General features: G+C 48.7%; 1 protein-coding gene across 1 annotated transcript in view; it reads left to right on the top strand.

Moving 5' to 3' along the window:
* Positions 1–25905, top strand: part of LOC120946700 (disintegrin and metalloproteinase domain-containing protein 9-like) — a 133546-nt gene that overhangs the window by 49164 nt on the left and 58477 nt on the right. Inside the window, exons 3-6 of the mRNA XM_040361330.1 lie at positions 8440–8516; positions 13316–13394; positions 17434–17513; positions 23241–23418. Of these exons, the coding sequence (XP_040217264.1) occupies positions 8440–8516; positions 13316–13394; positions 17434–17513; positions 23241–23418 (414 nt within the window). The remainder of the gene's footprint in view (positions 1–8439; positions 8517–13315; positions 13395–17433; positions 17514–23240; positions 23419–25905) is intronic.

Consider the following 25905-nt stretch of genomic DNA (forward strand, 5'->3'; position numbering starts at 1 on the left):
GCATCTCCTTTATCCGCAGGCGGCACCCCATTACCCGCTGCCACCGCCCCTACCTCTTGCCCCTTGTCCACAGGCCCCACTGGCCCCGACACGGCGACCGCCACTGCAGGTGACGTGACCCCGGACCCCCCCGCCGGACCCCATGCTGCCGCGGGGCTAACGGCGGGGCTGCCCCCCCCCTTCAGCTGGCTCACCAATGCTTCTAGACCCACCAAAAACCGGTGCAAACCCCCATCCTCTCCCGACTGTTCCCCCAGGGCACCCGAACCCCCGCTACTCGCCCCTGCGGGCACCCCTAAACGCCTACGGGGACCCCCCCGTCCCCCCACTGACACCCCCACATTTTGTACATTAGAAGACAAAGCCAAAAACGACTCACCGGGCTGTCTGGAAGCAATCCCATCAGCCGTCCGGCTTGGCTCCCGCGCTGCGACCTCCGTCCTGGGCACGACTTCCTCCTCCGACAGCTCCCCTTCCGATCGATCTCCAGGGTGACCCTCCTCACCCGATGAAAGCCCACCAGGCGACTCGGGCCTGGGAGCCGTGGGCCCAGAGCTGGACTCGCTCTCGCTGCGCACCCTGGACCCGTGAACCGACTTCCTCGTTGCTTTCCTTGGTGCCTCGTACATTCTGCCGTCTTCCCCTCCCCCACGCTCCCTCACCACGGGGCTGGATTGGAGGTGGCTAGCCGCGGATGCTGGGGAGCTAGCCACCGCAGGGACCGATGTACGTTGCTGAGGCTCTCGGCCCTCCGGTGCAAAACCGGGGTTGGAGCCCGCGTCCCTCCGATCGTCTCGCCGAGCGGACCTGGCCGCCGCAGTAGAGCCCCCTGGCCGCCCCCTCCCTGCCCCACGCTGCCGATCGGTGGCCTTCTCCTGGCGCCCCCCCGCCGCTGTACGTTTCGCTGGGGGGCCCGAGGGGGCCCGGATGGGGCTGCCCTCCCTCCTATGGGACCGGGTGGACGGACCTGGTGAATATCGCACAGGAGGCCGGGACACCCGTGAACGCGGGGTATCTCCCTCCCCCCCCCCCCGGACAGGTGAATTAACCACATTGCCCCGCTCTGCAGGCCGAGGCCCCCGCGCTCCCGGGGTGCCCCCCTCCCCCCCCCCGGACAGGTGAATCAGTCCTGGTATCCCCCTGTGGCAGGAGCGGCCCCAGCATGGACTGGAGCCACCCCTCGCCGCGGCGATCTGCCTCCTCCCTGAGCTGGGCGAGCATCGCCTCAACCCCAGACATAGTACAGGCAGCTGGATGAAAATTGAGTCCCCGGCTGCGGCCTAGCAGCGCTCGTTTTTTTTTTTTTTTTCTCGTTTTTGTCAGGCAGAGCCAGCTACACCAGCAGCGCCTGTCCCTGGGGCCGATCGCCCGAAAATATAGCCCCCGGTCGCGGCCTGCCGCTAAACAGTAGTCTCTGGCAGAAAAACAGGCCCCAGCAGCGCCCCTAAGAACCGCCGATCGCCCGAAAATAGAGTCCCCGGTCGCGGCCTGCCTCTCCCTGGTAGTTACTGGCAGAGCAAGGATCCCCAGCAGCGCCTATGTCCCGCCGACCGCCCGAAAATAAAGTCCCCGGTCGCGGCCTACCTCTCCCCGGACATTTCTGGCAGAGCACAGAGTCCCCAGCAGCAAACTTCGCCCCTCGTGCTGTTAGCCCGGGAAGCGTGGGAGGGTGATTTATAACCTCCCCTCCCACCGCTCTCCTTCACTGCAACCCCTCCCACTGACCATGGCAGGGCTTTCCTTTAACCCCGTCATGGCCGGCCCTGCGCCTATGCTGTGGGTTTTTGCTCCGGGCCTTTCTGATATCATAAAACTTCACATATCTGTACCTGTGCTGCAATAAAGCTGAACAATAAATACCACCCTCTAAAATCCAAATCCAACCACACACTGATGGAAATGGGGCCGGTGTTCTATCGATTTGTGCCCTCCGTCGAAAAGTGCCCTCGCCTGCGCAGAACGGCAGGGCACTGCAGCTGATTTCCCGATCAACTGGAGTGACGTCACACAGTAGGAGTTTTTTTTTATGGGAGATACCATTTCACGGGCACAATTGAAAGCTATGAAAAGAGCAGAGGGACACGGTAGATGTCAGATTATGCCTCGCCTCGCAATAGCGAGGCACAATATGACAAATACAGTGTCCCTCCGCTGTTTGCAAAGCATTAAATTGTGCCCAAGAAATGGTATCTCCCATCGAAAAAAAAAAATCCTACGGTGTGCGCATGCGCTATGGTGACGTCACTCCAGCTGGAGTGCCGTTCAGTTCTGCGCATGCGCGGGCACTTTTCAACGGCGGGCACAAATCGTCAGAACACCGGTTCAGCAGGGATCAGCTGACTTTCGATCCATGCATGGGCTGGGGTATAGAAGCCGATTGGTCCTGTTGGTTTTTCCCCAATCGATCATCACTGCAGGCTATAATCAGCAGCACTGATCTGTATTCTGACAGCAGACTTTTCGCAGCTCAGTGGGAGTATTTGGGGTGGATGGGGGAATGAGGTCAGTTTTTGTCCTTCAGCCTACTGGTTGAAGGACAAAAACTGAACCATCTATGGGCCCAGGATCTTCTACCTCCCAACCCCTGTGGGGTGAATGCCTTCCAGAGAAGCACAGATGTCTCTTCAGTTTGAGGAGGTAATGGCTTTCACCTGCTTACAGGTGACCGTACACAGATCCAAAGAGCAGCACACAATGCACAATGACTCAGCTGTGAGACAATGGCGTTGTGTACAAAAGGAAACAATGAAAAGGAACAACTGCTGAGCATTATAACGTGAACGTGTTCTCTGGAAAAAATTACAAATATTCTCATGTGCTCCTTGTCGATTGTGTGGAGACGAGCCTGAGGCAGCAAGATAACATCAACATTGCTATGTAAGAGGTGGCAGCAGGTCTGGCAGGTTTTTTCTCTCAAAACCAGAAGAATCAGTACATGAGCTAGTGCAGGAAGTACCGTATTTGCCGGCGTATAAGACGACTGGGCGTATAAGACGACCCCCTAATTTTCCAGCTAAAATGCTGGTTTTAGGGTATACTCACTGTATAAGACGACCCCTCACTGTGCCATTATACATGCCCAGTGGCGGCTGGTGCTCAAATTTTTTTGGGGGGGGCGCAAACAAAAAAAAAATTGCAGCCTCACTGTGCCCATTAAATGCAGCCACTGTGCCATCAATTGTCACCACTGTGCCATGCCATCAAACGCAGCCACTGTGCCATCAATTGTCACCACTGTGCCATGCCATCAAACGCAGCCACTGTGCCATCAATTGTCACCACTGTGCCATGCCATCAAACGCAGCCACTGTGCCATCAATTGTCACCACTGTGCCATGCCATCAAACGCAGCCACTGTGCCATCAATTGTCACCACTGTGCCATGCTTTTAAACGCAGCCATTGTGCCATCAATTGTCACCACTGTGCCATGCCATCAAATGCAGCCACTGTGCCATCAATTGTCACCACTGTGCCATGCCATCAAACGCAGCCACTGTGCCATCAATTGTCACCACTGTGCCATGCCATCAAACGCAGCCACTGTGCCATCAATTGTCACCACTGTGTCATGCCATCAAATGCAGCCATTGTGCCATCAATTGTCACCACTGTGCCATGCCATCAAACACAGCCACTGTGCCATCAATTGTCACCACTGTGCCATGCCATCAAACGCAACCACTGTGCCATCAATTATCACCACTGTGCCATGCCATCAAATGCAGTCACTATGCCATCAATTCGCATCACTGTGCCATGCCATCAAACGCAGTCACTGTGCCATGCCATCAAACGCAGTCACTGTGCCATGCCATCAAACGCAGCCACTGTGCCATGCCATCAAACACAAGCCACTGTGCCATCAATTGTCACCACTGTGCCATGCCATCAAACACAGCCACTGTGCCCCTCAATTGTCGCCACTGTGCCAATTGTCACCACTGTGCCCTTTAATTGTCGCCATTGTGCATGTCACTGTGCCCTTTAATTGTTGCAACTGTGCCCATTGTCACCACTGTGCCCATTGTTGCCACTGTGCATATCACTGTGCCCTTTAATTGATGCCACTGTGCCCTTTGTCGACACTGTGCCCATTGTCACCACTGTACCTATTGATACCACTGTGCCCTTTGTCGCCTCTGTGCCCATTGTCGCCGCTGTGCCCTGTAAAATGCACTTACCTTTCTGCTTCCATGTCCCTCGATGTCCTTTCCCGCCCTCGATGACGCTTCAGCCAATCAGGTTACCGATAACCAGAATCGGTGAACCTGATTGGCTGAGACGGCAGTCAGTCTTATCCAAGGGACGCAGCCTCCCTACGTTCCGAGGATAAGACATCCGGGAGCCGAGGGGCTGTACTCGGAAAGCTTATCAGAGCCGCTGGCTCTGATAGGCACTTCCACACAGCCAACCAGCTGCCGTTATTCAGGTATCCGGCACCCATGTCAGGCTATCTGAATAGACCAGTGGCAGCTGGCCACAATAACATACATTCGTGCAATGCATGAATGTATGTTATTTGCGAGAGCCAGAGGGGGCGGCGCTGCAGAAAGACATTCTAAATGTCTTAAAGGGCCCGTTTTTTTTTTTTATGACTACAGGAGGGGGGGGGGGGGGGGGCGCCCGGGCGCCCCCTATGGACGGGCCGCGACTGTACATGCCTCACTGTGCCATTATACATGCCTCACTGTGCAAGTATGCCTGCCTCACTGTGCCATTATGCCTGCCTCATTGTGCCAGTATGCCTGCCTCAGGCCCCATACACACGAGAGGATTTATCCGCGGATACGGTCCACCGGACCGATTCCGCGGATAAATCCTCTTGAGGATTTTGATCCGATGGATTGTACTCACCATCGGATCGAAATCCGCGCCAAAATCCCATCGCGATGACGTGACGCGCCGTCGCCGCGATGATGACGCGGCGACGTGCGCAAAAGCTGTCATATAAGGAATTCCACGCATGCGTCGAATCATTACGACGCATGCGGGGGATTGATTCGGACGGATTGATCCGGTGAGTCTGTACAGACCAGCGGATCAATCCGTTGGAATGGATTCAAGTGGATAGATTTGAAAGCATGTCTTCAAATTTTTATCCGCTGGAAATCCATCCCAGGGGATAAAAATCCGCGGAAACAGATCCGCTGGATCGTACACAACAGGGGATCTATCCGCTGGAGCCGGTCCGCGGATCAATTCCAGCGGATGGATCCTCTCGTGTGTATGGGGCCTCACTGTGCCATTATGCCTGCCTCACTGTGCCATTATGCCTGCCTCACTGTGCCATTATGCCTGCCTCACTGTGCCAGTTTGCCTGCCTGGACGATCTTCCTACCTTCTCCTGTTTGCAGAGTTTCTCAGGCTGCAGGCGTTCATTATTCAAAAGCCGCGCCTCCTCCAAAGCGGAACACTAATTTTCCCAGCAGAGCCTCTGTTCAGTGTTCCGCCTATCACGAATGTCCTCTCGTCCGAGGCCGAGGATGAGAAGGCATCCGTGATAGGCGGAAATATGTCCTCTTCCCCTTTTTTTGGGGGGGGGGAAGGGGGAGAATCCAAAAAACACATATAATTTAGAAGGGAATACTACAATTATAAATAAGAATACACATGTAAATATAACATCTTAACAGGTTGCCGACCAGCCGCCGTCGTTTTATGGTGGCAGGTCGGCTCCCCTGCGCGAGAGCCCGTAGCTATACGGCGGCTCTCGCACAGGCCACTAGGGGCGCGTGCGTGCCGCTGGAGGCGCGCGCCCCTGCTCGCCCCCGACTCCCGTGCGAGTACCCGGCGGGCGGGATCGCTGCCGGGCACACGCGATCACTCATTAAACACACAGCTCCCGGTCCTGTCAGGGAGAGAAATGCTGATCAAAATTGTAGCTCTATTTTTGTTTAAAGCGCAAAAACTAAAAACCGCAGAGGTGATAAAATACCACCAAAAGAAAGCTCTATTTGTGGGGGAAAAAGGACGCCAATTTTGTTTGGGAGCCACGTCTCACGACCGCGCAATTGTCAGTTAAAACGACGCAGTGCCGAATCGCAAAAAGTGCTCTGGTCTTTTTTAGTAGTGTATGATCAGTTTAAAAACTCAAAGTTCACTCTGAGGACCCTTTGTCAGACAAAGGTAAACTTTAGGGTGTGTCCTTTATTGTTTCTGGGACTAGACACCATTGTGACTGCATGGTGTGCGATGACTATAGTTTCCCAGAAATAGGTATATACTGTATACTGAATCACAGATAAATAAATATAAGAAGGCACAGAGGAACATAATAAATATAAATATAAGTATATAGCACTAGGAATACATATATATTACAGTAATACATTCTTTATAGTCACAAACGTTTTCCTACGTTTTTTTTTGGGGGGGGGGTGAGGACTGGAAACCACCATATAGTAAAGGAAGGTAGTATCGAGCTGCCTTTTAAGTGTCAAGGCATGTTAAATGTTATATGTAAAGAATTTTTTTTTATAAAGTTTATTATAAAAAAAAAAAACAGGTGGCAGGTCCGGTTTTGACATAGATGAGAAATTACGATCTAAATTCAAATCTGTACGCAGCCTTTTGGCCCAAAAGGTGGCCATACACTAGTGGATTTTCAAACATTCGTACCAACATGCATGAGAAAATTCTCAGTACATTCGAGTTGACAAATTGCTTTCGACAAATTGTTTTCGAGTTTGAAAGTGCTTATTTTATTTTTATTTTTAGCCAAGGCAATGGCTTTCAAATCCACATCCCGGTACAGAGAGAAGCTGGGCTCTTAGGCCGAGTTCACACTGGTGCGACACGACAGTGGATCCGACTTTGCCCTGCGACTTGAAGTCCGACATGCTTCTGACTTCAATGAACAGGGACCTGACTTCGATCCCAGACAATACCAGGCACTGTGTCTGGTATGAATCTTTAGGAAGTACTCCATGCCAAATAAAATAAAAAAACGGCATGAGTTCCCCCTCTAAGAACATACCAGGCCCTTCGGTCTGGTATGGATTTTAAGGGGAACCTCCTACGCCAGAAAAACAGCGTGGGGGTCCCCCCAAAGTCCATACCAGACCCTTTTTGAGCCGAAAAGGGGGTGGAGACGAGCGAGCGCCCCCCCTCCTGAACCGTACCAGACCGCATGCCCTCAACATGGAGGGGTGAGTGCTTTGGGGCAAGGGGGGGCCCTGCGCCCCCCCACCCCAAAGCACCTTGTCCCCATGTTGATGAGCACAAGGGCTTCTTTCCGACAACCCTGGTCGTTGGTTTTTGGGGTCTGCAGGCGGGGGCTTATCGGAATCTGGGAGCCCCATTTAATATGTTTTTTTTTTTATTTGGCGTGGAGTTCCCCCTCAAGATCATCAGAGCACAAGTCGCATGCCAAAAGTGGATTAGGCAAGACGGCGATCCGACTTTGATCCGACTTCAATGATATTCAATTGGCTGAAGTAGGATCAAAGTCGGACCAAAGTAGTGCAGGGAGCTCCCTGAGTGTGATCACAGGTGCCGCGGACTCGATGTCCATCGGGAGTCCCGCGATTGTCTCACGGAGAGCAAGAACGGGGAAATGCTGATGTAAACAAGCATTTCCCCATTCTGCCTAGTGACAGAACACTGATCACAGCTCCCTGTGATCGGGAGCGGTGATCAGTGTCGTGTCACACGCAGCCCATCCCCGTTTCAGTAAGAACACATCCCTAGGACACACTTAACCCCTTCAACGCCTCCTCCTGGTTAACCCCTTTCCTGCCAGTCACATTTACACAGTAATCAATGCATTTTTATAGCACTGATCGCTGTGCAAATGTAAATGGTCCCAAAGTAGCGCCAAAAGTTGCAGTCACGATAAATAATCGCTGATCGCCCCCATTACTAGTAAAAAAAAAATATTCATAAAAATACCATAAAACTATCCCCTATATTGTACACGCTATAACTTTTACGCAAACCAATCAATAAACGCTTATTTTTCCTTTTTTTGGGGGATATTTATTATAACAAAAAGTAAAAAATATTGCTTTTTTTTTTAAAACAATTGTTTCTCTATTTTTGTTTATAGCGCAAAAAAATAAAAACCGCAGAGGTGATCAAATACCACCAAAAGAAAGCTTTATTTGTGGGAAAAAAAGGACGTCAATTTTTTTTGGGAGCCACGTCGCACGACCGCGCAATTGTCAGTTAAAGCGACGCAGTGCCGAATCGCAAAAAGTGCTCTGGTCTTTTTTACTAGTGTATGATCAGTTTCAAAACTCAAAGTTCACTCTGAGGACCATTTGTCAGACAAAGGTAAACTTTAGGGTGTGTCCTTTATTGTTTCTGGGACTAGACACCATTGTGACTGCATGGTGTGCGATGACTATAGTTTCCCAGAAATAGGTATATACTGTATGTGTAATAAGGATATGAGACTCTGAACCAATAAACTAATCTACTGTTGTTGTTTTTCCAGGGTCTATGGGAGGATAGTTTAACATATCTCATCCCAACATCAAACGGTACTCTACTTCTAAACCTCCAAAGGAACAGGTACGCAGAGACTTGACGTTATAAACAGATTATAGACATACTGGCCCAGATTCAGGTAGAATTGCGCGATATTTGCGGGGGAGCAGGGCAACGATTTTGCCCTGCGCCCCCGCAAATATTTTGCGCTGCCCTCGATTCACGGAGCAGTAGCTCCGTGAATTGCGAGGGTGCGCTGGCTAATTTGCCCGGCGTAAGCGCGCGCAAGTTAAATGATCCCGCCGGGGGCGGGAATCATTTAAATTAGGCGCGCTCCCGCGCCGAGCGTACAGCGCATGCTCCGTCGGGAAACTTTCCCGATGTACATTGCGGCAAATGACGTCGCAGGGACGTCATTTGCTTCAAAGTGAACGCGAATGGCGTCCAGCGCCATTCACGAATCACTTACGCAAACGCCGTGAAATTTAAATTTCACGGCGCGGGAACGGCGGCTATACTTTAGCATTGGCTGCCCCTACTATTAGAAGGGGCAGCCTTGCGCTAAAGTTGCCGTACGGAAACTCCGTACCTGGCTTGCGCGGGGCCCGCTCAAGTTTGTGAATTAGTTGGTAGTATGCAATTTGCATACTACACGCTGATCACAATGGGAGCGCCCCCTAGCGGCAAGCACAAGAATGCAGCCTAAAATCTGCGAGGCATAAGTGCCTTATGCCGTGCAGATTTTAGGCTGCAGTCGGTGTAACGAGGTTCCTGAATCAGGAGCACTCGTTACACCGGAGCAAGTAAGCAATTGCGCCGTGTAACTTATGGTTACACAGGCGCAGTTGCTTCTTGAATCTGGGCCACTGTAAAGTTGGCCATACAAGCATGAGAGTCTATTTACAAAAATCTTGCTGTGCAAATATCTCAGCATTCACACAGCTATCACAAATAATCCCCATATTCACGTAGGGCGGCGTAACTTTGTGCGGTCGTAGCGTATCTTATTTACGCTACGCCGCCGCAACTTACAGAGGCAAGTGCAGTATTCACAAAGCACTTGCGTCCTAAGTTAGCGTAAATGGGCCGGCGTAAGCGTGCGTATTTCAAAGTAGGCAGGTCGTGGGCGTGTTGTATTTAAATTAAGCGTGACCCCATGTAGATGCATGGCCGAACGAACGGCGCATGCGCGTGCATGCTCAGTATCACGTCGAATTTACGCCCTAAGATACGCCGGCTGAACATAACCGACGTGAACATAACCTACGCACAGCCCCATTCACGTACGACTTACGTAAACGACGTAAGAAGATACGCTTGTCCCGACGTCCATACCTTGCATGGGCTGCGCCACCTAGAGAGCAGCTTTATCTTTACGCCGGCGTATGTCTTACGTAAACGGCGTAACTAATTGCGACGGGCGTACGTACGTTCGTGAATCGGCGTATCTTGCTCATTTACATATTTGACGCGGAAATCAACGGAAGCGCCACCTAGCGGCCAGCGTAAATATGCACCCAAGATACGACGGCGTAGAAGACTTACGCCGCTCATATCTTGGCCGAATTTATGCGTAACTGATTCTATGAATCAGGCGCATTGATACGACGGCGCACATTCTGGCTTACGGGGGCGTATCTGGAGATACGCCGTCGTAAGTCTTTGAGAATCTGGGTCATTGTGTCTAATGGCCCAGATTCTCGTAGGGCGGCGTAAATGTAAGCGGGCGTAGCGTATCGTAGTTACGCTACGCCGTTTTCATCGGACATGTCTGCTGGGAGCTTTTGGTCTGATGTGTGTACACACCATCAGACCAAAATCCCCGCGGACAGAGAACGCGGTGACTTAGAAGACACCGACGTTCTCTAACACGGAAGTTCAACGCTTCCACGCATGCGTCGAATCAATTCGACGCATGCGCGGGATTTCGGGCCGCTGGTTATACGTCATAACCAGCGGACATGTCCGATGAGTCGTACTAACCATCGGACATGTCCGACGGACATGTTTCCAGCGGACAAGTTTCTTAGCATGCTAAGAAACTTTTGTCCGCTGGAAACCTGTCCGCTAGGCCGGAAAACTGTCCGCTAGGCCCTACACACGGTCGGACATGTCCGCGGAAACTGGTCCGCGGACCAGATTCAGCGGACATGTTCGGTCGTGTGTACGAGGCCTTACATCACAGTCCATACTGCTGGCTCTGCACCCATCCCAGACTGCACACTCTCAGTCCTCACAGACGAGCCTCCTCAGTCCTCCCGACTGTACTTGTCACTCACCAGCCTTCCTGGCTGCAACCGGTAGTTCCCTTCTGAAGACTTGCCCGGCAGTATTAGCAAGGGAATATTGAAAAGAGGGGGCACCAGCCTTGTGCATTATCCTTTGGTAAATTTATTTGTAAAAACAGATTAAAAACGACTCATGTGGCAGTCAATCGAGGTATGACAGTCTCCAGATGGTGAAAGAGAGGATTTCAGGACCACTGCTGACTTACAGCTCCTGCTGTCCTCTCTGACTCCTCCTGTCCAGATCCTTTATGCTTTCTTTAGGAGCCCTGTCGTGCACCCAAGTCCCAGGCCCAAGGTCATCCCCCCTCCCCAGACTGGGGAGCGCCCTCAAGGGTCCTGACAGCCTAGTACGCTAGGTGTTTAACCACTTCCTGCCTGGTCAATAGCAGAATGACGGCCGGGCGGTGGTTCAGTTATCCTGACTGGGCGTCATATGACGTCCATCAGAATAACTGCTGCCGCACCCCCGTGGCGATCGGTGGTGCGGTGTGTCAGTCTGACACACCGCTACACCAATCTCGGTGAAGAACCTCTGACGAAGGCTCTTTGTCATATGATCAGCTGTGTCCAATCACAGCTGATCACGATGTAAACAGGAAGAGACGTTGATCGGCTTTTCCTCACTCGCGTCTGACAGACGCGAGTAGAGGAGAGCCGATCGGTGGCTCTCCTGACAGGGAGGGTCTGCGCTTGTTTACCAGCCCAGCCCCCCATGGATGCCCACATTGGACCACCAAGGATGCCCACATTGGACCACCAGGGATGCCGCCAGGACCACCAGGGAAGCCCCCATTATGTGGATGGCCAGGTACGTCCCCCATAGCCACAAGGATTGCCACAACATGCCCAATATATGACACTGGCTGGCACCATTATGGATGCCTGCTAGATCAGTGATGCCTAGCACAGCCACCCATCAGTGTCATCAGTGCCACCCATCAGTGTCATCAGTGCCACCTATCAGTGCCCATCTGTGACCATCAGTGCCCACTTATCAGTGCCCACCCATGCCACCTATCAGTTCCACCCATAAGTACCCATCAGTGCCGCCTATGAGTGCCCATCATTGCCGCCAATGAGTGCCCATCATTGCCGCCTATGAGTGCCCATCAGTGCCACCTATGAATGCCCATCAGTGCCACCTATCAGTGCCCATCAATGCCACCTATCGGTGACACCCATAAGTACCCATCAGTGCTGCCTATGAGTGCCCATCATTGCCACCTATGAGTGCCCATCAGTGCCGCCTATAAGTGCCCATCAGTGCCGCATACCAGTGCCACCTATCAGTGCCCATCAGTGCCGTCTATCAGTGCCCATCAATGCCTCCCATCAGTGCACATCATCAGTGCCACCTTTTTGGTGCCGCCTCATCAGTGCCCATCAGTGCCGCCTTATCAGTGCCTGTCAGTGCAGCCATATCAGTGCCCGTCATTGAAGGAGAAAACATACTTATTTATAAAATGTTATAACAGTAACAAAAAACAAAAAATGTCAGTCTTTTTTTATTTGTTGCACACAGAATAAAAAACCCAGCAGTGATCAAATACCACCAAAAGAAAGCTCTGTTTGTGGGAACAAAATGATAAAACATTTGTTTGGGTACAGTGTAGCATGACCGCGCAATTGTCATTCAAAGTGCGACAGCGCTGAAAGCTAAAAATTGGCTTGGGCAGGAAGGGGGTGTAAGTGCCTGGTATTGAAGTGGCTAAGGAGGTCTGCTCCCTGCCAATCCAGGTTGGGGGATTGGTCAGGGCTCCTTAACACACCCCAGGCAGCTTCACCTCTCCTCTCCTCCTCTCTTTCTAGTACCCTCCAGAAGGCTCTAAGAGCAGAGGCGGCTCTAGTCTTTGTGAGGCCTTAGGCAAAACTTGACATGGGGCCCCACTCACACCCATGATGGGAAAAATAATTCAAGGACAAGAGCCTCTTCCCCCCAACCCTGGTCGGTGGTTGTGGGGGGTCTGTGGACAGGGGGTTTATCGGAATCTCAAAGCCCCTTTAACAAGGTGACCCCCAGATCCTGTTCTTTAATAACTAAGGGGATGTCACATGGTGAACCTGCCCCCTTGTAACGACATTGACTGAGGGCATGCTGGGTCATTGACGTCACAAGGGGTGGTGTCACCGATATTCACTGGTTGTTAGGGACTCTGGCGGCCTCGCTCCTGAGTCAGGGCTCTTAACGCTGCATGAGCACAGCAGCGTTAAGGTCCCTTGTCTCTCAAAACTAGGGTAATGCATTGGGTAAGTTAGGCTGCCGCGAGGCCCCTGTGAGTGTGAGGCCTTAGGCGACCGCCTAATTTGCCTAATTAAAGAACCGCCCCTGTCTAAGAGGGAGGTCTTAGTGATGCTGCCTGTGAATCACCAGCTGCTGCTTTGAGCCACTCCCAGCCTACACAAACCAAAACAAACAGGCCTAGCTGGAAGCCAGGCCTGCCTAAATTTACCTACACTCGCAAAAAAATCCTAAACTAGCACCTACCTAATGTAGAGGGTGCTACATGGCCATGATACATTAATAATCTTTTGTAACATTTTACTCTATATATCTGAAATGATGTAAGAATTCACCATCTCCCTCTTTCTCCACAGGGACTTTATTAGTAAAGACTTTGAACTGTTTACCTACAGCAAAGATGGTGGACTGCAGAAGCTCAACAGGCGTGCACTGGTATGTGTCATCCCCTTATTACTTATTCTATTCCATTTTTTTTTTTTTGTTTACAAACTTTTTTATTGGGTACAAAAAATTGGTACATCTTCACTATCTTTAATAAAAAGTATTTTTAAAGTGTATCAAAGCCCAAGAACAAAAATGTAATATATTGTAACTTACCAGTCTTTAGATGGGGTAGCTTTGGCAGTTTTATTTTTTCAGGCTTTTTCTGTTTTTTGCCACCTGGTGATCCTGCCAGCAACGCACATCCTGTCCTAGGGTGACAATGCTCATTTGCTGTGCTCAATCAATGGAAGGGCAGTGTTGTCACCTTGTGTTAGAAAAACAGAACACATCATATTCTCCTCATCTCCATATCGTAGGGGGGGGGGGAGGTGTTCTTTAGTTTACAGATGTAACCTGTGGAGGGCCGATAACACTTAGCTTGGCCTAACACTGCAGAGTGCACAGGAAGTTATGAGCTCACGGGGCCATATTCTCATAGAAGTTACGATGGAGTATCTCAGGATACTCCATCGTATCTCTCTTTTTTGGCCAGTGTATCTATGCGACTGATTCTTAGAATCATTTTCGCATAGATACACTTAAGATCCGCCATCTGTAAGTCACTTACACTGGCGGATCTTAAATGTAATGACGCAGGCCGCCGCTAGATGGCATTTACGTGAAGGACTCATTTGCGTATGCAAATGATCCTTCTACGCCGATTCCCAAACGAGTTCGCGTCGCGTAACCGTCGCTAACGTCGTTTGCGTAAGCGGAAACTTACTCCTGCTATATGAGGAGTAAGTTTCCGCAAGTCCCACGTAGGCCATGTTACGGATGGCGTCGGGTCCGTGTCGTGTTTTTTCGTTGGGTACGTCGTTTTACTAAGTCGTTCTTGAATACGACTTTACGTCAATGACGCACACGTCGGCGTCATTGACGTTTTCCGCTGAGAACTGGAGCATGCGCACTGGGCTTTTTGAAGCCCGGCGCATGCGCAGTTCATTAGAATCGGGGGCGCGCTTAATTTGAATACAAGCCGCCCCCTTGGAGATCCGCCAGGCTACGCCGGGGCATTTACACTCCGCCGTCCCAACTTACGGAGCAAGTGTTTGGGGAATACAACACTTGCTCCTGTAAGTTGGGACAGCGGAGTGTAAGTGCCTTAAGCGCAGCCCGCGGATTTTTAGAGAGAATATGGGCCACTTTATTTTAAGCTTGGATCCAATAGAGACACTACAGTCAGGTCCATAAATATTGGGACATTGACACAATTCTAATCTTTTTGGCTCTATACACCACCACAATGGATTTGTTTCATTTCAAACAAGATGTGCTTTAACTGCAGACTTTCAGCTTTAATTTGAGGGAATTTACATCCAAATCAGGTGAACGGTGTAGAAATTACAACAGTTTGTATAGGTGCCCCCCACTTTTTAAGGGACCAAAAGTAATGGAACAGATTAACTATTATAAATCAAACTTTCACTTTTTAATACTTGGTTGCAAATCCTTTGCAGTCAATTACAGTCTGAAGTCTGGAACGCGATGACATCACCAGACGCTGGGTTTCATCCCTGGTGATGCTCTGCCAGGCCTCTACTGCAACTGTCTTCAGTTCCTGCTTGTTCCTGGGGCATTTTCCCTTCAGTTTTGTCTTCAGCAAGTGAAATGCTCAATCGGATTCAGGTCAGGTGATGGACTTGGCCATTGCATAACATTCCACTTCTTTCCCTTAAAAAAACTCCTTGGTTGCTTTCGCAGTATGCTTCGGGTCATTGTCCATCTGCACTGTGAAGCGCCATCCAATGAGTTCTGAAGCATTTGGCTGAATATGAGCCGATAATAATATTGCCCGAAACACTTCAGAATTCATCCTGCTGCTTTTGTCAGCAGTCAAATCACCGGGCGGACGTACGTTTCTGAATCGGCGTATCTACCTAATTTGCATATTCCTCATGTAAATCGACGGAAGCGCCACCTAGCGGCCAGCGTAAATATGCAACTAAGATACGACGGCGTAAGAGACTTACGCCAGTCAGATCTTAGCCAAATTCTGCCGTATCTTGCTTTCTGAATTCAGAAAGAAGATACGCCGGAGCAGCTTTGAATTTATGCGGCGTATCAATAGATATGCCGATGTAAATTCTTTCTGAATCTAGCCCATAGTATTCAAAAGGAGGTTAACTAAAGCTCTATATAGTGGAATCAGGACCGAAGTCCTTCTTTTGGAGATCCCTTTAGGCCGGGTTCACACTTGTCCGACAAACGCTGCGACATTGGGAGCTCATGTCGCATGACGTGTAAAAAACAATGTTTCCCTATGAGAGTCAGCTTAACTCGTCTGACACAAGTCGGTCCGACATTGAAAATGCTCCCTGTACTACTTTAGTCCGACTTTGATCCTACTTCAGCCCATTGAATATCATTGAATTCGGATATCAAATTAGGATCCTTGTCCTAACCATCCGACTTTTGACATCCGACATGTGATTACAGCAGCAGTAATAGGAATTTATCTCACACTGGGATTGTTTTGATTGGTCAAAAAACAAGTCAGATTATCACAAAGTTGGATCAAAGTAGTATCCTGTTCATTCAAGTCAGATGGATGTAGGACCAATGTTGGACCGATGTAGGACTGATGTCACAGAGCAAAGTAGGATGAAAGTCGTGTAGTATCAGGCCTCGTACACACGTCCGAGGAACTCGACGGGCAAAACTCATCGTTTTGCTCGTCGAGTTCTGTGTGAAGCCGCCGAGGATCTCGGCGAGCCAACTTTCCTCATTGAACAACGAGGAAATAGAGAACATGTTCTCTATTTGGCTCGACGAGGAACTCGTCGGCTTCCTCGGCCGAAAGTGTACACACGGCCGGGTTTCTCGTCAGAATTCAGCTCCGACCGAGTTTCTGGCTGAATTCTGCCGAGAAACTCGGTCGTGTGTACGAGGCCTCAGTGTGAACCCAGCCTTATGGCCCGTGTACACATGTTCCGAAAATCGGATGACAGATCATCAGACTTTTTCCACTTAAAGCGGGGGTTCCGCGGGAAAACTTATTTTTTTTAAATATGCATCTGCCGCTCTTAAGATAGTTAATCGTGTACTCACGTGTCCTATTTTCAGAGGCCTCCACATAGTCATTCTGCTGCAAAAGATAGTTTATAAAAATGTTTGCTGAACTCTTCCATCTTGCTTGTGGGCACTCTGAAGCCCACAAGCAAATCCTTCCGGGATACGGTGAATGCTGATGTCCCAGCATTCACCACTCTATCCGGCGCATGTGCAGTGTTGACGGCGACGGTGAGCGGCGCCGTCAACACTACACGGTTGCCATCACAACGGCCGGCGTACTGAAAAGGTCACGCCCCGTTGTGACGACATCTACGTGTCAAATCACGTCACACTGTGCTCCCAGGAGACACTGGGGCGATCGCAGCTAAAGTGATACGCCCACTCCCGCGGGAGCAAAACCAGGAAGTGCCTGGTTCATTTAACAAAAACAAGGTATGGAATTGATTTTACATTTTTTGGACAGCGAACTTTATATATAGAAACTAAGCCCATGTGATTAACCTTTACTTTAAAATCAGGGTGAGCCTCCGCTTTAATAGTAAAAATAAGTAAAAATGTAATAGGTTACTAAAGTCACGAAAATTCTCGTACGACAGAAAAAAAATGCCATGTGTTGTAGTGTATTTGTATTGTATTTTCGGACGACAACTATACTGACTAAACAAAAATCATACGATCCGGCATCGTACAAGGAAAATGTTTGAGCTTGTCCGATTGAATAATATTGAATTAATTGTTGTGATCAGTTCTCGAAATCTCTGTACTAACGATCTGATTATGGTACGATTATATCTCGGACGACAGTTTTCGTACCATTAGTGCTGCTCCGTACAATTCCATTTGTTTTTCCCAGCTCACACTACTTGACCATTTTCCAATCTTCTGAAATAAATGTTATAATGTTATGTGCGGTAAGATATTAAGTGCTGGGTGGTCATTTATGCTAAACATCTATACAATTCCCTTTTGCCAGGAACACAACTGTTATTATCACGGACAAGTGGATGGAATGGACGGCTCAGTTGTTGCGCTCAGCACTTGCTCTGGTCTCAGGTTGGTATGGAGTTCTTTTATTTTAGATAGAACATATAAAGAATCTAAAATTGTTCTATCCTAGTCTTCTACATGTGTAGAAATAAACATATCTAGGTAGATTCACAAAGAGTTAGGCCGGCTTATCAGTAGATAAGCCGGCCTAACTCAGAATCTACGCCGACCTATGTTTAAGTGTATGCTCAAACAGAGATACGCTTAATCATATCTAAGATACGACGGCTTGAGCCGTCCTATCTTAGGTTGCAATATTGAGGCTGGCCGCTAGGTGGCGCTTCCATTGCGGTCGGCGTAGAATATGTAAATTAGTAGATAAGCCGATTCACGAACGTACGCCTGGCCGCCGCAGTACATTTACGCCGTTTCCGTAAGGCAATATCAGGCCTAAAGTTATTCCATCTTGTAGATGGAATAGTAATGTTAAAGTATGGCCGCCGTTCCCGCTTCGAAATTCGAAATTTTTACGTTGTTTGCGTAAGTCGTCCATGAATAGGGATTTACGTTGTTTACGTCCACGTCAAAATCAATAGGCCCGTGCGGCGTACTTAGCCGCAATGCACACTGGGAAATGTAGGCGCGCGGCACATGCGTAGTTTAAAAAAAAAAGTCAAAAACGTAAGGTCAAGCCCCATTAACATAAAACACGCCCCCTTAGACACATTTGAATTAGGCGCCCTTACGCCCGCCCGCTTTAGGCTACGCCACCGTAACTTAGCAGGCAAGTACTTTGAGAATCAAGTACTTGCCTAGCTAACTTACGGCGGCGTAGCGTAAACACGCTAAGCTACGCCGCCGCAAGTTTACACCACTCTATCTGAATCTACCTAATCATCTGTAGTAGAATCGTTTTTAACACACTTTTGGCATAAGAGATGAAGACAAAGTAAATCTCAAAAGTTTATCCATTGACCAGTAAATTCTAGAATAATTCCAGGAATTCAGAACTGAGACATAAAAATACATACAGTAGGTGTTACTTCATCTATGACTTCCAACTCCAGCAGCCTCTGTGGACCATCTGTTGTTGAGCCTGTACTTAAAGTGGAGTTTCCATCCCAACATTTTTTTTTTTTCATTATTGTGCTCATTAGAACTAAAAAAGAAAAATAAATACATTTTGTACTCATCTGGAAATGCCTGTTGCTATGCAGTCCCACGAAATCTGCCTTTGGAATCACCTAGGATCCTGATATCATCTCCCTCTAATGCTCCTGGGAAATGTGTGTCATCATTTCCCAGGATGCAGTGCGCTACCCAATTATCACTCCCCATCCAAGACTTCCAGGAAGTAATAGGTAGATTTAGTAAGAGTTAGGCCGGCTTATGAGTAGATAAGCCGACCTAACTCAGAATCTACGCCGACTTGTGTTTAAGCGTATGCTCAAGCAGAGATACGCTTAAACATATCTAAGATACGACGGCTTGCGCCGTCCTATCTTAGATTGGAATATTTTGGATGGCCGCTAGGTGGCGCTTTCATTGCGGTCGGCGTAGAATATGTAAATTATTATTATTATTATACAGGATTTATATAGCGCCAACAGTTTGCGCAGCGCTTTACATCAGGGAAGACAGTACAGTCACAATACAATCAATACAGGAGGGATCAGAGGGCCCTGCTCGTTAGAGCTTACAATCTAGAAGGGTATGAGTAGATACGCCGATTCACGAACGTACGCCCGGCCGACGCAGTACTTTTACGCCGTTTACGTAAGAGATAGGCCGCGTAAAGTTAGAGCTAGGCCCTATTGGAATAGTAATGTCAAGTATGGCCGCTGTTCCCGCTTTGAAATTCGAATTTTTTACGTTGTTTGCGTAAGTCGTCTGTGAATCGGGATTTACGTTATTTATGTCCACGTCAAAATCAATAGGCCCGTGCGGCGTACTTAGCCGCAATGCACACTGGGAAATGTAGGCGCACGGCGCATGCGCAGTTCGCAAAAAACGTAAAAAATGTAAGGTCAAGCCCCATTAACATACAAAACGCCCCCCTCAAACACATTTGAATTAGGCGCCCTTACGCCTGCCGATTTAGGCTACGTCGCCGTAACTTAGCAGGTAAGTACATTGTGAATCATGTACTTGCCTAGCTAACTTACGGCGGCGTAGCTTAAAGGCCTTAAGCTACGCCGCCGCAAAGTTAGGCATAGGTACCTGAATCTACCAATTAGTGCTTGTGGGCTTCACAATGCCCACAAGCAAAATGACAACGGTGTGGACATAGTTTATAAAACTATCTTTTTTGAATGTAACAGATAAAATACTTGCGCTGTAGAGTATGTGACAAAAAGTGAAAATAGGTAATGAAATTACAAAGTGACTAGTGGGGATAATAATATGTGACAATAAAGAAAAAAATCCTTAATAGAACATGGCACTCTGAAAAAGTCCAGATCTGGCACAATCCTGCCGTGTATTGGTGTATTTCATCAAAAGTGAATCCAATTGCCAACGGTGTAGATATTGTATAAATAATAATACAAAAACACACTCTTAAGGGAGAAACACGGAAAATAGTTCTAGAAAAAGTACATATAAGACCCTTGGATCCGGAGTATGGGTGGAATAGAGTAGTTGAGCCAACACCAAGATCACATGTATACACCTCTGGTGGACCCAGCTGCTCACCTCAAATTAAACACAATGTGTTTAGATCAACCTGGTCCTGGTAGGTATAGTCCACAGTTAGGTAGCACATACAGGTCTCCGTCCGGTGTATTACATGAAAAAACAAAGCAAAAAGAAAACAAAAAGCTGATGGTGAAATAACGTCACAGAAGGGGCTGATAGCTGGGGTCTTGGTGAGTGGGAGTGCACTCACATGTAAGTGAGAGATCTCAGGCTCGTATCCACGAGCGCCGAACTCGTTAGTCCCTCTATCTTTTCTCCTGCTAGGTCTTTGGAATAGTAGGCTAGCTGTTTGGTCTCCCCAATGGTTCGCAGTGTGTGGAAATATCTCAGCTGATGTGGGCTTGCAGCGGCTCCTATTTCCTCTCTCAATGCCTCAGATGGAGCGCTCAGATGGCGTGATTATACATGGGGAAGAAGTGAACAAACACCCATAGTATAGCCCAATCAGCGGTACAAAAAGGTTTATTAAAAACAAAGTAAAAACTGAGTTCCTGAGTTTTAATGTGAGTTTTTACTTTGTTTTTAATAAACCTTTTTGTACCGCTGATTGGGCTATACTATGGGTGTTTGTTCACTTCTTCCCCATGTATAATCACGCCATCTGAGCGCTCCATCTGAGGCATTGAGAGAGGAAATAGGAGCCGCTGCAAGCCCACATCAGCTGAGATATTTCCACACACTGCGAACCATTGGGGAGACCAAACAGCTAGCCTACTATTCCAAAGACCTAGCAGGAGAAAAGATAGAGGGACTAACGAGTTCGGCGCTCGTGGATACGAGCCTGAGATCTCTCACTTACATGTGAGTGCACTCCCACTCACCAAGACCCCAGCTATCAGCCCCTTCTGTGACGTTATTTCACCATCAGCTTTTTGTTTTCTTTTTGCTTTGTTTTTTCATGTAATACACCGGACGGAGACCTGTATGTGCTACCTAACTGTGGACTATACCTACCAGGACCAGGTTGATCTAAACACATTGTGTTTAATTTGAGGTGAGCAGCTGGGTCCACCAGAGGTGTATACATGTGATCTTGGTGTTGGCTCAACTACTCTATTCCACCCATACTCCGGATCCAAGGGTCTTATATGTACTTTTTCTAGAACTATTTTCCGTGTTTCTCCCTTAAGAGTGTGTTTTTGTATTATTATTTATACAATATCTACACCGTTGGCAATTGGATTCACTTTTGATGAAATACACCAATACACGGCAGGATTGTGCCAGATCTGGACTTTTTCAGAGTGCCGTGTTCTATTAAGGATTTTTTTCTTTATTGTCACATATTATTATCCCCACTAGTCACTTTGTAATTTCATTACCTATTTTCACTTTTTGTCACATACTCTACAGCGCAAGTATTTTATCTGTTACATTTTGCTTCACCATAGTCTATCGAGGTAGACCTTTATATTTGCAGCAGTATTTTTAGTTCGTCTTTTGTCCCCCTTTCCTTCACTTCTTAGACAGCGCAGGAGTTCACTTTATCCATATCTTTTTTGAATAACTATGCGGAGCGGCGGCAGATTCTAAAATAGTAAGTGACCGGATTTAAATTATAAAAACGCAGGATGAAAGGACTTACATTTAAAAAATGCTAATTGTGGTTGGAACCCCGCTTTAATATGAAGTCTATATTGTTGATTCACCTAGTGCCCGTGTGTTTGGGCTTTAACCAGTTAGCAACCGCCCTATAGACGAAATACGTCTACAAGGCGGTTGCTTAACTCTGGGAGGGCGTCAATGTACGTCCTCCCAGAGTCGCGCTCCCGCGCGCCCTGTGGGGCGCGCACACGGGAGTCTCCGTGACCGCCGGGTCCTCCAGACCCGGCTGATCACGGATCACGGTAAATCGCCGCTGATAGCGGCGATTTACCACGTGATCGATCCGTCCAGAGAGGGAGCGATCACTAGTAAACAAACCGGCGTCATGTGATGACGCCGGTTCCTCCCTCTCCTCTCTGTACCGAACGGTACAGTGCTGCTGCTGCGGGCTGGATCTGTGACACATGTAGTCACAGATCCAGCCATCGATCCCTCCCTGTGCAATACTCTGCAGTACCAGCCACACTCTGCAATGCCCCCACACTCTGCAATGCCCCCACACTCTGCAATGCCCCCACACTGTGCAATACCCCCACACTGTGCAATACCCCAAAATACTCTGCAATGCCCCCACACTCTGCAATGCCCCCACACTGTGCAATACCCCAAAATACTGTGCAATACCCCAAAATACTCTGCAATGCCCGCAATACTCCACAATGCTCCGCAATGCCCCGCAATACTCCGCAATGCCCCGCAATACTCCGCAATGCCCCGCAATACTCCGCAATGCCCCGCAATACTCCGCAATGCCCCACAATACCCCACAATACTCTGCAATACCCCGCAATACTCCGCAATACCCCGCAATACTCCGCAATACTCCGCAATACCCCGCAATACTCCGCAATACCCTGCAATACTCCGCAATACCCTGCAATACCCCACAATACTCCGTAATACCCCACAATACTCCGCAATACCCCACAATACTCCGCAATACCCCACAATACTCCGCAATACCCCACAATACTCCGCAATACCCTGCAACGTCATCTATGGGGATTTTTAAGTAGCGAAGTTTGGCGCCATTCCACAAGCGTGTGCAATTTTGAAGGGTGACATGTTGGGTATCTATTTACTCGGCGTAACTTCATCTTTCACATTTATGCAAAAGAATGAAGAAAAAATACAAAATTTGCCAAATTTTATAACAGAAACAAAGAAAAATTATTTTTTTTTACAGAATTTTCAGTCTTTTTTCTTTTATAGCGCAAAAAATAAAAAACCCAACGGTGATTAAATACCACCAAAAGAAAGCTCTATTTGTGTGAAAAAAAAGGATGAAAATTTCATTTGGGTACAGTGTTGTATGACTGAGTAATTGTCATTCAAATTGTGAGAGCACCGAAAGCTAAAATTGGTCTGGTTATTAAGGGGGTTTACGTGCCTAGTGGTCAAGTGGTTAAATGAGCTGAAGCTGTGCCGGCTTCAACTGTGCAAGTGAATGAGGCTGTTTTGATATTAAAGTCTCAAAGTCCTCTTTTCCAGGGGAGTCCTGTTTTGGAGTGAAACCCATTATGGGATTGAGCCGGTGAAAAATTCATCAAATGGAGAACATCGAATGTACCAGTTGGAGGAGCCGGATGAACCAACCATGTGTGGTGTGGAGGGCTTCAGCACGGCGTCCCCACATACCTTACTCTCTTCATATTTCCAACTCCGCAGGGTAAATCCATGCTTTTTTCTTCAATATAATGTTTAAAAATACTGAAACTGTCACAGCATTTTACATAGAACCATGCCTCAGAGTAGCTCACAATTTTGCAAGTTGGATCAGTTCTTTCCAGCCTTGGCAACTCATTGCTGTTACTTTTCAGTGGCGGCAAATGCAAGATTTGGTCCCACCATTCATGGTGCAGAAAGAAGGGGATATGGTGCAGTATGGTTAGGTTGGGTCAAAATAGTGTTACAGTCAAGGCAAGAGGGATTCGTTTATCTGTTAAGAATAGAAGGGGTTGTAAACACTACTTACTGGCCCTGCTGAGCCCCGGTTAAGTTACCTGAGCCCTCGAAAGTCCTGCTTCGAGAACGTTCTTGCTTCTTGGCTCATCTCGGCCCACTCTTCATTGGATAGATTGATAGCAGCACAGCCATTGGCTCGCTCAACTCCAATGACGCGAGGGCCGGGGGCAGGGCCGAGTCCTGTAGTCGGTGGCTATGGATACAGGACTCGGAAGCTCGACCGCAAAGTAACCCCCTTGGGAGAGTGCTTCCGTGCCGTCGTACGTCACCGCGCATTTTTTTTTTTCACTTAATAGTCGCAAGTAAAAATTGAATAGGTTACTAAAGTCACGAAAATTCTCGTACGACAGAAAGAAAAATGGGAAGCGATGTCATGTGTTGTAGTGTATTTGTATTGTACGCCGGATACAGGACTCGGAAGCTCGACCGCAAAGTAACCCCCTTGGGAGAGCGCTTCCGTGCCGTCGTACGTCGCCGCGCATTTTTTTTTTCACGATCGTGTGTAGGCAAGGCCGGTTTATCAATAATCGGGTTGAAAAAAACATAGTTTTTTCTAGACCATTAAAAATGGTCGTGTGTACGCGGCATCAGAGGTGCATCTGACCTCCTTCTGAGGAGCATTTAACCTGCTTCAAGTGTGTTTTGCATCCCCATCCAGGGCCAGTGCTACCACTAGGAAAACTAGGCAGCCGCCTAGGGTGCACTGCTGCCTAGGGCGCCCGCCCACTGGTGTTCCTACTCTCTTCTCTCTGCAGCAAGCAAATTAGTCTCAGCATTAGCAGGCAGCCGCCGATCCATTCGCACATAGTGTCAGAGGCGCAGCGGTGGCGGAGGACTGTGTCTGTGTCCCATCTCCCAAATGAATGGAACAAAGCAAACATTCATTGATGGGTGCTGGTGAGGCTTCAGTTGATATGCGCTGGTGAGACTGCATTTGTTGGGTGCTGGTGAGACTGCATTTGTTGGGCGCTGGTGAGACTGCATTTGTTGGGTGCTGGTGAGACTGCATTTGTTGGGTGCTGGTGAGACTGCATTTGTTGGGTGCTGGTGAGACTGCATTTGTTGGGTGCTGGTGAGGCTGCATTTGTTGGGCGCTGGTGAGGCTGCATTCAATGAACACTGGTGAGGCTGCATTTGATGGGTGCTGGTGAGTCTGAATATAATGGGCGCTGGTGAGGCTGCAGTTGATATGCGCTGGTGAGGCTGCATTTGATGGGCGTTGGTGAGACTACATTTGATGGGCGTTGGAGACTACATTTGTTGGGCGCTGGTGAGGCTGCATTCAATGAGCGCTGGTGAGGCTGCATTTGATGGGTGCTGGTGAGTCTGAATATAATGGGCGCTGGTGAGGCTTCAGTTGATATGCGCTGGTGGGGCTGCAGTTGATGGGCGCTGGTGAGGCTGCATTTGATGGGCGCTGGTGAGGCTGCAGTTGATGGGCGCTGGTGAGGCTGCAATGTATGGGCGCTGGTGAGGCTGCATTTGATGGGCGCTGGTGAGGCTGCAATTGATGGGCACTGGTGAGGCTGCATTTGATGGGCGCTGGTGAGGCTGCATTTGATGGGCGCTGGTGAGGCTGCAATGTATGGGCGCTGGTGAGGCTGCATTTGATGGGCGCTGGTGAGGCTGCAATTGATGGGCGCTGGTGAGGCTGCATTTGATGGGCACTGGTGAGGCTGCATTTGATGGGCACTGGTGAGGCTGCATTTGATGAGCGCTGGTGAGGCTGCATTTGATGGGCGCTGGTGAGGCTGCATTTGATGGGCACTGGTGAGGCTGCATTTGATGGGCACTGGTGAGGCTGCATTTGATGGGCGCTGGTGAGGCTGCATTTGATGGGCGCTGGTGAGGCTGCCTTTTTTATACATTTACAGGGATGGAGGCCTGTGGTAGTGTCTATCATATGCCTCATTGAAAGTCCCAACCCTCTCCCCCCTTTTTAATATCATTGGTATCAGTAGGAAGAATTGTACCCCAATATTAGTATCAGTAGGAAGAATTGTACTGTACCCCATCCTTGGTATCAGTAGGAAGAAGTGTACCCCATCATAGGTGTCTGTAAGAAGAATTGTACCCCATCGTTGGTGTCTGTAGGAAGAATTGTACCTCATCCTTGGTATCAATAGGAAGAATTGTACCCCATCATAAGTGTCTGTAAGAAGAATTGTACCCCATCATTGGTATTAGTAGG

Source organism: Rana temporaria, chromosome 8 (genome assembly GCF_905171775.1).
Source record: "Rana temporaria chromosome 8, aRanTem1.1, whole genome shotgun sequence".
NCBI lineage: Eukaryota > Metazoa > Chordata > Amphibia > Anura > Ranidae > Rana > Rana temporaria.